Below are 13,297 nucleotides of genomic sequence, written 5' to 3'. Positions count from 1 at the left end.
TCACACCCAGGGTGCGTCCCACCCGTACCCTGGCCCGTCGAAGGGGCTAGAAGAGAGAGGAGCTGCCTGGGCCCAGGGCAGCGAGGGTGAGATGTGCCCACCAGCAAGGGACAAGCCAGGATTTTGAAAGCATGAAATCGGGTCGTGCTGGCTCTAAGCGAGCGGCTGGTTTCATCCGAGCCAGGCGTACCCGGGAGGGCAGATAATACTACGGTGACACCTCCTCTCCCCCCAGCGCTCAGGGCACGCAGTGGCAGCTGAGGGGGATCAGCCCAGGGCTGGGGGTGATGGATGTAAGGGGATAGGGGTGGCTGGTGAGGAAGAGCTTCCCTGGGGGGGTGACCCTGGTGCCAGAAGCCATGAGGGGGCAGAGGAGGCTCCCTCCCCCCATTGGGGGTACCACTCGGTTATCTCCCCCCCACATAGGCAGAAGCAGCTGGAAGGGCCAAGGTAGGTGCAGCTACAAAACACCAGAACCTTTTTCTCCCCTACCAGAGATTGTCCCCCCAGGACAGGGGCCAGGAGCCCCAAAGGAACAAGGATCATCTGTCACCCCACAGTTCATGCCCAGGCTGCAGGGGTCAGAAAGGCACTACCCCTCCCTGTTCCCGCCCCCCTAGCACCAGGATGTGGGCACCGCAGCCTCACCCCCGGCTCTGGCATTGCCCCAAGCATGGATGGCAAAGTTCACAAGCCTTAGTCCCTACCCAGCCAGCCAGTAGGGGCAGGGCGGGCACTGCCCCACCCCATGTCTCCTTCCCTTCGTCAGGCGCTTGCCAGGGCCAAGAACCCAGAGCCAGGCTGCTGTCAGTCAATAATTTATTTCTATCCAGACACAGGGAACGGAAATACACCAGAGTTTACAAAAATAGAAGGTGCAACAGACTAACCTGCAGCCCGGGCCCCAGGGCAGGATCGGGGCCCTGCCCAGGCTGGCGCACGGAGCGTTATTGCGTGTCGCGGGATCGCTGGAGGGCAAGGAACCGCATCTGGGGCCTCGGGCACCAGCCTCCTGCTTGGGAGCCCCTGCCGATCCCCTGCCCCCGATGGGTAGGGGAGCAGGCATCTCGTCCCGCTTGGCCAGCGCTGATCACAGGCAGCCCATGGGCGAGTTCAGAGCACCTCTTTGACCTGTTCTACCGTGCCCCCCCCCCCAAGGCAGCAGTGGGGATAACGGATTGCAGACCAGGCCCAGGGAGAGGGGACAAGGCCGGTAAGGCTCTGCTACTTGCCATCCATATCCTGCCCCTCCCAGGGCTAGCTGTCAGCTCACCGCACGAGCCCAGCCAGGGCTGAGGAGGGCTCAGGCCAAGGGCAGAAGCAGCCCCACATCCAGGGGAAAGCCCAACCCGTGGCCAGCAGGTGCCAGGGAGCAGCAACGCTATGCCCCCTCCATGGGGCCGCTGAGACCCTGGGCAGGCAAAGCTGAATCTAGCCCGAGCCTTGCCTGCAACCCACGGGCAGCGCTGCAAGCGCCTCCTGCTGGAGGAAGGGCAGAACTGCACACGCCAGCTGCCCCGTGCCAGGAGGCAGGTGCCGTGGCTGGGCAGAGGCTGCTGAAATGAATAGAGGGGGTGGCTTACCCTCTCCTTGGGGGGCCTGCCGGCCCCGGGAGCCCAGCGTACTCGCAGCCGGGAGGAGGGAGCTCTGCGCCCAGTCGCTCCCCTCTGGCACGTGGGTCAGAGGACCAGTGGCCCAAAGCTCGGCCCTGCCTCGAACCCAGGATCTGGCATCTAACATGGCTCGTGGCCTCGTGCGGTGAGGCTGGGGGCAGGCGCCGGGGAAGCCAGCAGCAGCCATGGGCCCGGGGACGTAGTGTGTGGGGAGAGGTGGCTGCAGAGCGGGGGGCTGGGACCCCCAATGCAAACTAGTGTTAACAACTGCCCCCGTGACCCCAGCCGGGAGATTTCACCTAGGAATAAATTACACCGCGGGACAGGCCAAGAGAAACTTCTCCCTTCTGGGGAGAGCGGGGGGGGGACCAGGGCGGGGCGCACATGGGGGGGGGGGGGGGGAGGGGGGCCCCTCCCCTCCCCCCGGGCGGGGGAAGGGGGGGGGGGGTGTCACTGTTGCTAGGGGGGAAACTGTCTGCCCCCTCTAAGGCACCAAAGGGTCGAATCTTTTATTGCATATTGCAGGGCCCGAGCTGCCCCCCCTCCGCCCTGTAGACAGGGCTGGTTGCAGACCCCAGCCCTAGAGATGGGCTGAGCTGACAGGGCCCCTCAGCCAGCAGCCCCCCCACCCCAGTCAGAGGATCCATCCCCCACTCTCCCGCCGGAGAGGGCGGATAAAGATAAGGCACTTGGGTTTGCAACCAAGCCCGCCCGGCCCACTCGGCTTCTCTGGAGCTCAGCTGAGCCCTCGGGCCAGCCAACAGTGGGGGGCACAAAGACCAAGGGGTGGGAGGCAGGGGACACCTTTGATCTTCAGCTCCCACAAGACGAGACGGGGGGGAAAGAGGGGGGCCTCTCCGGGCGGGTAACGACTAAGCGAAGATGTTGGTGACAAAGTCCAGGAAGCGCTTGGCGTACTGCTCGGGGTGGACGGTCGAGATCTCCGCGCCAGCCTGCAGGGGGCACAACAGCATCAGCGCCAACCAACCCCCGCCCCCTCCGACACCCCAGGGTGACCTTCCAACGCTTGCCAAGAGCCTGGGGGGAAGAGGGGAGGCTGTGCCCCACAGCTCTGACACCCCCTCCCTCGCCCGGTTTTCTGCTGGTCCACAGGCCAGAGGCCAGGCAGCCCAGCTGCGTTTAACGAGGCTAATTCAAGCGGGGCATGCGCAGCTCCAGCTGCCGTCTTCCCTTCCCCGGCGGGCCCCCCATGTGGCCAGGTGGCTCCGTCCCCCCGCCCCGGACGCGAGCGGGACTCACCCCGTGCTTGACGGTCTTGGCGGCGTGCGCGGCCTTCTTCTTGGCGTCGTACTGCGTGAGGATGTCGATGAGGCCCATGAAGTACACCTCCGGCTGGGGCCCGCCTGGGGGAAAGGCCATACCCCGGCTTAACCCGGCTCCCAGACCTTCAACGGACCCTTCCCCGCCCACTAGCTCCCTGAGCAGGGGTCCAGCCGCGGGCGCAGTGGATCCGCGCCCTGCCACTCTCGGCGAGCTCCACGGCCGGCCCCGTCCCTGCCGCCTGGCCCTGAGGCTGCCGCAAAGGGCTGTGCGACCCACCGGCCACACAGGGCGCTCCGGGCCAGCGCCCATGGCTGGGGCCCTGATTTTGAGGCGCTGGGGGAAAATCCAGCCCCGAACGCGAGGGCCGGGGGCTCCCATCCTTTGAACACCTTTCGGGCCAGCCAGCGAGGAAGGAACAAAGCTACCACCCCCCCCGCCCCAGATCCCTGCCCCCCGGCATGGCACTGCCAGCCCCACTCACCTTCCGCGCTCTTGATGGCGTACACGTCGACGTAGGGGTCAAACTCCCCGGGGCTCAGCGGCTTGTAGGAGTTCAGGTAGCCGCCGATCCCCTCGGGGGATGTCCCGTAGGAGCCCACAGCCATGACGTCCTCCCCCTCCTCTTCCTCCTCCTTCAGATCCTCGTCCTCCTCCTGCTCGGCCCGGAGCACGTCATGAATGCCCAGCAGCAGGCTGTAATCCATGATCTTCAGCTGGACCAGGAACTAGGGGGGCAGCGGGCAGGGGGTGAGCCGGGGCAGCAGTGAAAGGCTCCATTCCCACCGCTGCTGCCACTCGGGCCATGTTACCTAATGGTTAGAGCAGGGCCCTGCTTTGGCCCACTCTAAGGGCTGTCGCCGATCTGCAGGGAGGGGAGACCCACGACTGCACAGGGCCGCACCTCGCTCCAGGGAGAGGCGCTAGACATGGCCCACAACGCAGTTCTCCGGAGCCGTTGGGCCGCAGGGACGTTTGGGGATCCCTCCCCCACAGCTGAGAATGTCAGTGGAGCCGCGAGGGACCTGCTACTGTGGGCGCGGGAGACCCAGCAGTGCCAGGGCCTGGGTGCCAGCCAGAGCCAACAGCCGGTGCCCCTGGCAAAGCAGCCCTGCCGCCCCTCCTTTGCGTGGCTCTCCCTGGAACGTATCGCCTGGCACAGGCAGGGCTCTGGGTTCTTGGCCGGGCAAGGAGGGGCTATTGCCCCAAGCGGCCGGCGAAGGGAAGGAGACATGGAGTGGGGCACCGAGCCTCCCAAGGCAGTGCCCTTCCTTCCCATGGCTGATACCCCCAATCCCTGTGCCCCAGGTTTCAGTCCCTGCCGGCAGTGGCAGTGCGCCCCGAGGGGACCGGCAGAGCCCGGTAGCCGGTTTTGGTTGCTAGACAAGCCGTGCTCGACAGGCTGCCCCGGGCAGGTCTGGGCCGATCGGCTCGGGGAGGACGAGCTGTTTCGGGAAGGTTAGACGCCCCCAAGCACCCTCCTGCAGGCAGTGCCCGCAACCGATCCCAGCTGCCACCTCGGCGTGGAGGTCCGACGTGCCCGCGCCCCGCCCCACCAGGGGGCAGAGGCACCTGCCCTACCTCCACATCCCTCTTCAGCTTCTCCATGAAGTCGCCCTTCTGCCCCTCGTCCACGTACACCTTCTGGCTCATGTGCAGGAAGTCCATGTCTTTCAGCGTGGGCAGCTCCTTGACCTGGAAGGAACCAGACACGGTTAGTGGTCCAGGGAGGAGGGGGTCCCCAGGTGGAAGCAGCCTCACACCCGTGGGGCCACGCCCCGAGGGACGACCTGGAGAGCAGCCCAGCTCACGGAGTCGCCCCGGGAAACCCCCTCACCGCCCATGGCCCCTTTAACAAGAGGCCCTGTCAGACCTGGGACGGTTCCGGGGCTCACGGGGTGACAGGGCCATGGCGCCCATGCCCAAAGGCAGGAGAAGCTGGCGACAACAGCCCGGCCGTCAGGGAGCCGCTCCCCCCCAGAGGAAAGACTCAACAGGAGCCGGCGGCTGGCCCCTCACCCTGGCAGGATTCCCCCGGCAGCTGAGCCGAGGGCTCCAATCCAATCAACCCTCCCTCGCCATCATCTCGCGGCCCTCAAATCTCGTTAACTGGATGCTGACGCCACCCCCGGGCTTTAGGGCAGGCGAGGCCACTAACGAGATCAGGATTATCCGGCTAACTCGGGTCATTTCCCCCGCAAACGGGGCGAGGCGGCCGGCAGAGCCCCAGCTGCATCTCGCCCTGGCTCGTTTGGCACCGCGGTTGGTTAGTTAATCCCAGGCCCCCGCCAGACAGACCGAGCCTCTGGCCGGGCCTGGCATCAGCTCGTCCCCACTCCTGCCCGTGAACCGGCCTTGCTGCCCCTTCGCATCAGTGCCCCCAGAGCTAGCCGCAGCTGGAGAGCGCTGGCAAGGCGACCCCAGGGCCAGCAGCGCTCCGCACGGAGCCCACCGAGGCCTGTGCTGGGGGAGAAGGCTGCTGCCCTGGGCACCCCCTCCCCGGAGGGCAGCGCGCAGAGGGGTGGCCGTGCAGAGCTGAGAACCGCTCCCCCTGCCCGGTGCTTCGGTCCGGGATTTAACGGCGACCGATTCCTCGCCAGCTCGAGCTGCCTTTCGAAGGGGGCTGGGCCGCTCCCCGGCACGCTCTGCCCGGCCAGGGGATCCCAGCTTGAGCCCAGCCTGGCTCCCCCCACCGCCAGGGACGCCCCGTCAAACCCACCTGCTGGCCCGTCCCAGCAGTGGCACCGCGTCAGCAGAGGCCCATCCTCCACTCCAGCTCCCTGGGGTGGGGGGGATAAGACAGTGGCTCCCCTCCCCACACCCTGAGGGGACAGAGCCCGCCTCTTCCCATGGAGTCAGCAGGTCCCAGTTAACCAAGATCCCCCTAAGCTGGGCACAGGACACCCCAACGCTTCCCGCTGCCCTCAGCCTGCTGCCCAGCCCCAGGGACTCCTGTGGGCAAACCCAAGCCCCTTCCCTAAACGGAAGCACAGGGCTGCATCCCCGACAGCTCCCCCCCCCCGCCCTTCGCTGCTCGCCCCGGCTCCCACTCGGCGTGGGGCGGCCCCACGGGGAGGCGGCTGTGTGAGCAGCGAGGTGGATCCCAGAAGGCTGGAGTCCCAGGGTAGTCGGCCCAACCTCCAGGCATGGAAACCTGGCAGCTTCGCCCCAGTTCTGCCCCAGCGGGCAGGGCCCGGATACCAACCCAGCCCTCGAGGAGGGGCCTAGTTTTCAGATGCTTCGAGGAGCATCGGCAGAAAGGGAAGCAAGGCACCCCTACCACGGCTGCAGCCTGAGGACACCCGACGGCCACAGGAGACACCAGCCAGGCCTACCGGAGCAGCCTCCGATGGGGTCACCACCCCTGCCCATCCCACTGGGGGCAGCGACGCCCGTCAGTCAGGGACTCAGGCCCCCTGCTTGCTCCATGGGTCAGAGACCCCCCTCCCCCCACATCCTCAGCCATCCTCAGCTACCTTCTCCTTGTCGCTGGCTTCTCGGGACACCAGGGAGCCCTGCAAGAGAGGTACCCGCCGATTAGTCACAAGTCCCCCCCGGCCGCAGGAGGAGGGGTCAGATACACGCAGGAGTCCGTGGGGAGGGGCACAGAGCAGGCGGCCACAAGAAGCCACGGCAAGAGGGAGAAGATGGCTGAGATTTAGGGGACTGTCACCTGATTATTATGGATGGGAGCCAAGCGGCTAAAACCCTGCACTGCCCTGAGCCCCCGGGCTAGTCCCAGGACCTCTGAGCCACTTGGCTATGGGATCCGTCTGGCCCTAGCCACATAGCTGCTGCTGCTGGCCTCTCCAAGCAGCAACCCCCAGCACCTGGTGGGGGTGGGGAGGGCATGAACAGGTCCAGGGTGGGTCGCAACCACCTGCCCTTTGTGGGGAAATGGGGCCCCTAAACTAGGTTGCCACGTGGTGTGGAAAGTGACAAAAGCCACAGCTCCAATGGGGGCCTGTCCGGGGGGGTTTCCAGCCGTGTGCCGCACAGCCCTGGCCGACCTGACCCCAATCCCCACCAGCCCGGGGGCGCCCTCTGGGGTCCTGAGGCGCGAGAGAAGCTCCTCGGCCAGGAAAGGCGCTCCAATCTGGAGGAGGGTCTCTATCGAACTGCTGCTGAAAGCGGGGTTCAGGGCAGAGACCAATCGGGTGAAGCCGGGGCGATCGATCCCTCGGGGTGCAATGCTCTGGGCCGACCCCTGGTGACGCAGCCTCGCAGGGGGGCTCAGGAGGGCACAGAGAGACTAGACCGGCCGGCAGGACGATCAGCAGCTCGTGTGTCTGCAGGGACCGGGGTGCCCCCAGGAGCCTGGCTCAGGTGACTGCCCCTGGCCCCGCCCGCTGGCCCCGTTACCTTCAGGTCGTACTTCCTGTGCACGGCGAGCCGGTGGCTGAACACGTTCCTCATGACCAGCATGTAGGTCTCCTCGCTGTCCACACTGAGCCGGTACATCCCCAGGAACTGGGGCAGCAGGGTGAGCCCGTGACACTTCACCACGTACTGCAAGGAGACGGGGCCGCGTCAGACCGGCAGGGGCCAGGGCAGAGCGCGAGGCGCCAGCCGGTCGGGCCTCTGGAGACCCCAGCCAGAAGAGGGGGGCAGTGACGTGCCCTAGCGGCCGCAGGTTGGTGGCAGCGCTGGGATTGGAACTCGGCTCATTTCCTCCCAGCGGCAGGCAGGTTCGCTCTGGCGCCCCCAGGTGGCGAGGCAGGGACACCTCAGAGTGACACCGGCCGTACCTGGTGGTAGTGCGAAAGGAGGCTGTGCACGTCAGCCACGTCTTCGCTAGAGATCTCCTTGATCACCAGCGTCCGGTCGTAGGAGGTGAGGAAACGCCGGTCGCTCCCCTCACCTTCGTAGTGGGGCGGGCTGCGCGTCAGGGAGACCTGGGGGGGGGGGGGAGCAGGCGTGAGAACTGACCCCGGGGCATACCGGGGACACCTCACCCCAGGCCATTCCATCCTTTAACGGGGCAGATGGTGAGTTTCAGGAGCATCTGCTATCTGCTGCCTGCCTTGCCAAGGGGCACCACCCCAGCGATATCAGAGACTCGGCCAGGGCTGCTGTGGCCAGCTCCCAGCTCAGCTGGTCCCAACCCGCCTCTGGCCAAGAGGCAGGCGTCCCAAGGAAAGCTTTAAGGGGCGCAGGGTGGGTCTGCGTACGTCCCCCTCTATGCACACATGGCCCTGGAACGCGAGGCCCAGGACACACATTCACCCTCCTGCCCCCATACACGATCGGTACCGAGGGAGCGGGCTACCCACCTGGTAGTCCTGGTCGTCAATCCCGAAGCGCTCGCGGAGGTTGCGGAAGACCTGCGGGCAGTACTCCTTGAACTTGAAGTGGCTGGGCAGGTTCTCCCTGGCGGGGCAAAGGAGAAGGGGGTCAGTGTTTAGAACCAGAGGGACCAGCTGGCCCCGGGAAGGGATCAGGAGCCTGGCACAGTCACAGCCGTAACCGTGTGATTCAGTCCAATACCACACGGCTCATGGGCATCTTAACCCGCCCCTGGCATCGGGGACCCTCCTTGCTGGCAGTCGAAGCAGAAGGCAGAGGTTGGAGGACACCAGACAGAGCCAGGGCGTTAGAATATTTTCTGTCTGATTCTCTCTCCCTTTCCGAGTGGCTCCCAACACGGTTCGCTTTTTGACGGCCGTGGCACAAGGAGCGGGTGTTTTCAGAGAACCTGATCTCTGTCTGTAAGGGTATGTCTACACTACAGGATTAATCCGAATTTAGATAATTCGAATTTGGGAAACAGGTTGTATAAATTCGATTGTGCGCGGCCACACTAAGCACCTTAATTCGGTTTTAAACCACATTAATTCGGTGGTGTGCGGCCACACTACCCCATTAACTTAAATACAGTAATTCGGTGGTGTGCGTCCACACTAACCCTAATTCGAATTAACAAAATCGATTTAGGCTCTACTCCGTTCGTCGAGGTGGAGTACAGAAATCGATTTAAAGGGCCCTTTAATTCGAATTAACTAGCTCTGTAGTGTGGACGGGTGAAGGGTTAATTCGGATTAAGGCAGCTAAATCCGAATTAAAGTCCTAGTGTAGACCAGGCCTAAGTATCTACGTGGGGCGCAAAGATCTAACGACAGGCTCTTCCACCGAGCGGAGCAAGACAGAACGAGAGCCAGTGGCTGGAAGCTGACGCTAGACAAAGGCGGCAGACGTTTAACAGGGAGGAGAATTACCCCATTGTGGAGCCTCCATCGCGGACCGTTTTTAACTCCCGACGGGCTGCGTGTCCAAACGATCTGCTGTAGGAATTAGCTCGGGGCAGCTCTTGACTAAGTGATCACAATGGAGCAGCGTGCACCACCTGCCCGGCTCCTGCTGTCAGACAGAGCTTCAGGAGCCCACTCCTTGCCAGAGTGGCAGTGCTGGCCCCAGCTGCCCCGCTCCGGGCAAACGAGACCCACACGGAAACTTTTAGGTCACGTTTGCTGTTGAGTCTTCGCCTGGGCCCAGGTACAGGGTGGTTAAGGCTGGCAGGCGAGAGGGGAGGGACAGCAGGGGAGGGCACTGGCACAGCCAGAGCTCTGGGCGAGGGTCCCCTAGCTCCAGGGCAGAGTGTTAGGCCTGGAAGGGGCTGGGGAAACAGCAGCTAATGCCGAGCACAGCAATGCCAAGGGGCTGCCACCGCGAGGGCACTAGAGGCTGCGCCCAGCGCAGGGAGAGAGACTCAGGAGCCAGGTGCAGCGGGCGCGAGAGGTGAAAATGCTGCTCCTGGGCTGAGCAGAAGACACGAGGGGAGTGGGACATAGGGATGGGCGGGGAGGCTCATCGGGGGCTGGCTAGAACCAGCCTGTAGCAATGGAGGATTTGGAAAGACAACGGACACCTCGGGGAATGAACTGTGACCCCAAACGGGACAGGATCGGAACTGGCCTTTCCAGGACTCCGAGCTCTGACCTGGGACTGACGGCGAGCGAGCGGAGATGGGATCTTCGGCAGCTTGGCTGGGCGGAGCTCGGCAGAGCCCTCTTACCCTTTGCTTCTCTCCGTTCCCCCCAGGGCTTCCCAGGCTGGGCTCCAGCTGCCTAATAAACCCTGCGCGGTTTTGAAAACGGCTACCTGGAGTCAGCGCGTCAACAGGGGGAAAGTCTCAGACCAGGAGCCGATCTCGGCCCTTGAGGAAGGGTGAGACCCCGTCGGGGAGCGGCCTGGCTCGCTGAGGGCTTCCTTCAAGGGACTGTTTAAAAGCCGCGGCACAGCATGGATCCCGTGGCCCCGCGACGCCCCTGCACCCAGGGTGGAAATCTGTCGCCTAGGAGGACGCCGACCCTGCTTTCTCCTGAGTGAGTCGGTCTGATCTCCGGTGCACTGGGGTGTAATGTACCAGATCCAACCTCAGCCATTTCGATACCAGCCAGCGAGCTGTGCGCGCACGCGCCCCCCTCCCGCAAACTCCGTGGGGGCGGCAGCCTCCTGCAGCGACTCACCTGTTGAAGAGATGATTGTTCACTTTGATTTTAGAGTTGGCTTTAAAGTCATCGGGTAGCAGCATCACCGGCAGGGGAACCTGGCTGAGCTCATTGATCTGGCAAGGGAACACAGGACAAGCGGGTTACTCCCCGCCCCGCGCGCAGGTTTGGCGCTTCAGCAAGCGGCGTTCAACCCCCAGGCGCGCTCAGACCTGCTGCTGGGTATCCTGCCAGCCTCGTCCAGGTGCACAGAGCCAACGCCACACGGGACAGCTTCCACTCCTCTAACAGCGCGGCGGGGTAGGGGGCTAGGACAGCGTTCCCAGCAAGTCCCTGCAGAGCCAGCTAGGATGGCCCAAAAAAAAAAAAAAAACCCGGCCCAGGGCCTGGTCAGGAAGCTGCTTGGCGGTGTCCAGAGCATGGCGGTGGAGAGGTGCCAGGGAAGAATTCGAGCTCCCCTCCCTGAGCTATTCAAATGAACTGGACAGCAAGTGCCAGGCAACCTGTGAGTGCCCCCTACTGGATGGGGTAATAAACAGCCAGGCCATTGGAACGGGGCGACAGGAGCCCAGGGGAACAGTGTATAATTCAATTCAAGCAGCCCGTCAGTTGGCGCTCGAGGGAGCTCTGGGAACGGGCTGTGGATTGACATGAAGGGGGCTTGCCCACCGCTTGGCATGGCAGTGCCAAGCAAGTCCGAGGAAAGCAGCAGCTGGGACAAGCCAAGCTCCGGCCTGTAGCCGCTCAGACTCCACCCCGAAGCCCAGGCACAGGGAGCAGACGCCGATCAAGCCTGTGGGAGGAGCGAGCCGGCTGGGAGGGCGTGCGTGAGGTGGGAGCGCCCGTTTTAGCCCAGCACAAGGGGAGATGCCGCAACTGCGTGAGTTCTGGGGCGGGGCCGTCACCGCCCCACCCAGCTTTGCCCTACAGACTCCGGACGGACAGTCCCCAAAGCTGCGCAGCGCCGTTTGGGGGCTCTGCCATCAGCTGCTAGAAGGCAACCAAGCTCCCGCAGAGTCACTGGGAGACCATGTGGGTAGCGCGCCAGACCTCAGAGACCCCCGTTCGTATCCCAGCTCTACCACCTTGGGCAAGGTCCCATCCCCGCCCCGTGCCTCGGTTCCCCCTAAATGGTACGTCCCTCTCTGTGAAGTGCTTGCAAGCCAGGGGTGAAGGACACCGTACAAGAGTTATTAACGGCCAGTTGAGCCCCCTTAAGAGCCTAGCAGACATTGCCCTTTGTAGATAAAACAGAGAGGTTCAACACTGCGCCCTGTACCGGTCACGGACCCGCACCTGAGAGGGGAACCGTCCGTCGCGAGGGCCCTCGACACGAAGAGCCCCGGCGTTAACAGACACAAAGCGACGGCACGCGGTGGGGTCCCGGCAGCTTGACACAACACTGCAAGTACATGCGCACGGGAGCCCACGCGAGAGAACTCCGCGAGCAGCCAGACGCTCAAGCCACCGGTTCGAAAACCTGCTCCGTTTCTTACCCAGGCACGTGATTTTTTTTTAAGCCGGGGCACAAACTAAACACACCAAACAGCAGGGAGCCGACGAAGCCAAGGCACCACCCGGGACGACCAGCCAGGAAGGAAGCAGCTGGCCAGGCTAGGGTTAAGGGACCACCACACTCCATGCTCCGAGGCCCACGTACCATCAGCCTGCTACACTGGGACGTCCAGGTTGTTCTGGGGCTGGTTAAGCAGGACACAGAGCTCTGGCTTTCTAGGGGGCTGGACTGGAGTGTCCCTTACAGCCCCTGGAATCAGCAGGCGGGTCCCTTGGCTTCTGGTCTCAGCCGGTGGCTAAGGGGTGGGCCCTGGTACAGCGCACCCGAGAGAAGTGTGGGTTGAGACACTGATCCCACAGTGCAGATGCCTGCTCCAGGTCCCACTTGGCACCGTGGGGCTGGGACGTTCTCCCCCTTTCAGCTTGCCGCTGCGCGACGATGCTGCGCCCCACCTCGGACCCGGGTCACGAGGGGCTTTTCCCGTTCGGGATCTCACTAGCTCTTGCCTGCCAGGGTCCCTCAGGCGGGCCAGTCGCCGTCAGGCAGGGGGGCGGAGGCGCTCACACGCCAGAGCGAGGAATGCGGTACACATGCCTGGAAAGGCGCAGGCCACCCCTTCTAAACCCACAGGGCTCCCTAGGATGGGGTCTGAGCAGAGGACTGGGACGCCAGCAGCGCCTGGGAGCCTCACGTTCCCTGTCTGCAGGCTGGAATAATCCTGCCCTCGTTCCCAGGGAACCTTGCGCTGTGACCTGGTTACCGAGCTCCACGGCTGTAGCCCTAGCGATCAGGACTATTTAAGGAGCACAGCCGCCGGGAGCTGTGGGGGCACAAACTGGCATTCAGCAGGAAACCCCACAAAGTTCACACCCCCACCCACGGGGTCAGATCTGCCTAACTCCTGCAGAACTGGGACACCACCACCCCGATCAGACCCACTGCCTCAGGTGAAGGCTGAGGAAAGGGGCAGCTTCTGCAGAACTCACATTGTGACTCACGTTGGGGTGGGGGGAGGAAGCAGAGGAAGAGGAGATGCCCAGCCCAGGGGGAGGGAATAGTGTGGGGTGTCTCACCTGGTGGGGGACACCCCAGCTCAGAGGGACAGTGAGGTCCTAGGCTGGAGGGAGTCAGTGGGCCCCGAGTGTCCTGGTCTCACCAGGTGCTGAACCCCACAACTCACTCCTAGGATGCAGTGAGGTCGGGGGTGGGGGAGAATCACAAGCTCTCAGGCTGGGGGGGTGGGTGGGTGTCCCAGGGGCCCCACCATCATCCAGGGCTGGACACCCAAGCCCAGCAGCGGCAGTGACATCGAAGGAGCTCAGGGTCAGAGGGTCCTGGGCCAGGATCAGGGGCGCCCCAGAGAATAATAAGGGCCTGGATTAAGTGGTCCTGGGGGACACCTGGTGCTGGACACCCCAGCCCAGGAGAGCAATGAAGTC

The 13,297-nt window shown here is 64.0% G+C and overlaps 1 protein-coding gene across 1 annotated transcript; it reads right to left on the bottom strand.

Moving 5' to 3' along the window:
* Positions 1–2,049: 2,049 nt before the first annotated feature.
* Positions 2,050–12,387, bottom strand: PIP4K2C (phosphatidylinositol-5-phosphate 4-kinase type 2 gamma). The gene is made up of 10 exons (XM_026646176.2): positions 12,003–12,387; positions 10,361–10,458; positions 8,168–8,264; positions 7,643–7,789; positions 7,257–7,403; positions 6,371–6,409; positions 4,476–4,589; positions 3,379–3,622; positions 2,874–2,977; positions 2,050–2,566 (listed from the first exon to the last, which is right to left on the bottom strand). Exons 1-10 carry the CDS (start codon positions 12,003–12,005, stop codon positions 2,486–2,488), a joined length of 1,074 nt encoding a protein of 357 aa, XP_026501961.1. The 5' UTR covers positions 12,006–12,387; the 3' UTR covers positions 2,050–2,485.
* Between the last annotated feature and the right edge of the window lie 910 nt (positions 12,388–13,297).

This window comes from Terrapene carolina, unplaced genomic scaffold (assembly GCF_002925995.2).
Source record: "Terrapene carolina triunguis isolate 2854851 unplaced genomic scaffold, T_m_triunguis-2.0 Scaffold34310, whole genome shotgun sequence".
In the NCBI taxonomy this organism is placed as follows: domain Eukaryota; kingdom Metazoa; phylum Chordata; order Testudines; family Emydidae; genus Terrapene; species Terrapene triunguis.
Note: the sequence above shows the minus strand (reverse complement) of the source record. Positions and strands in the feature narration are given on the sequence as shown.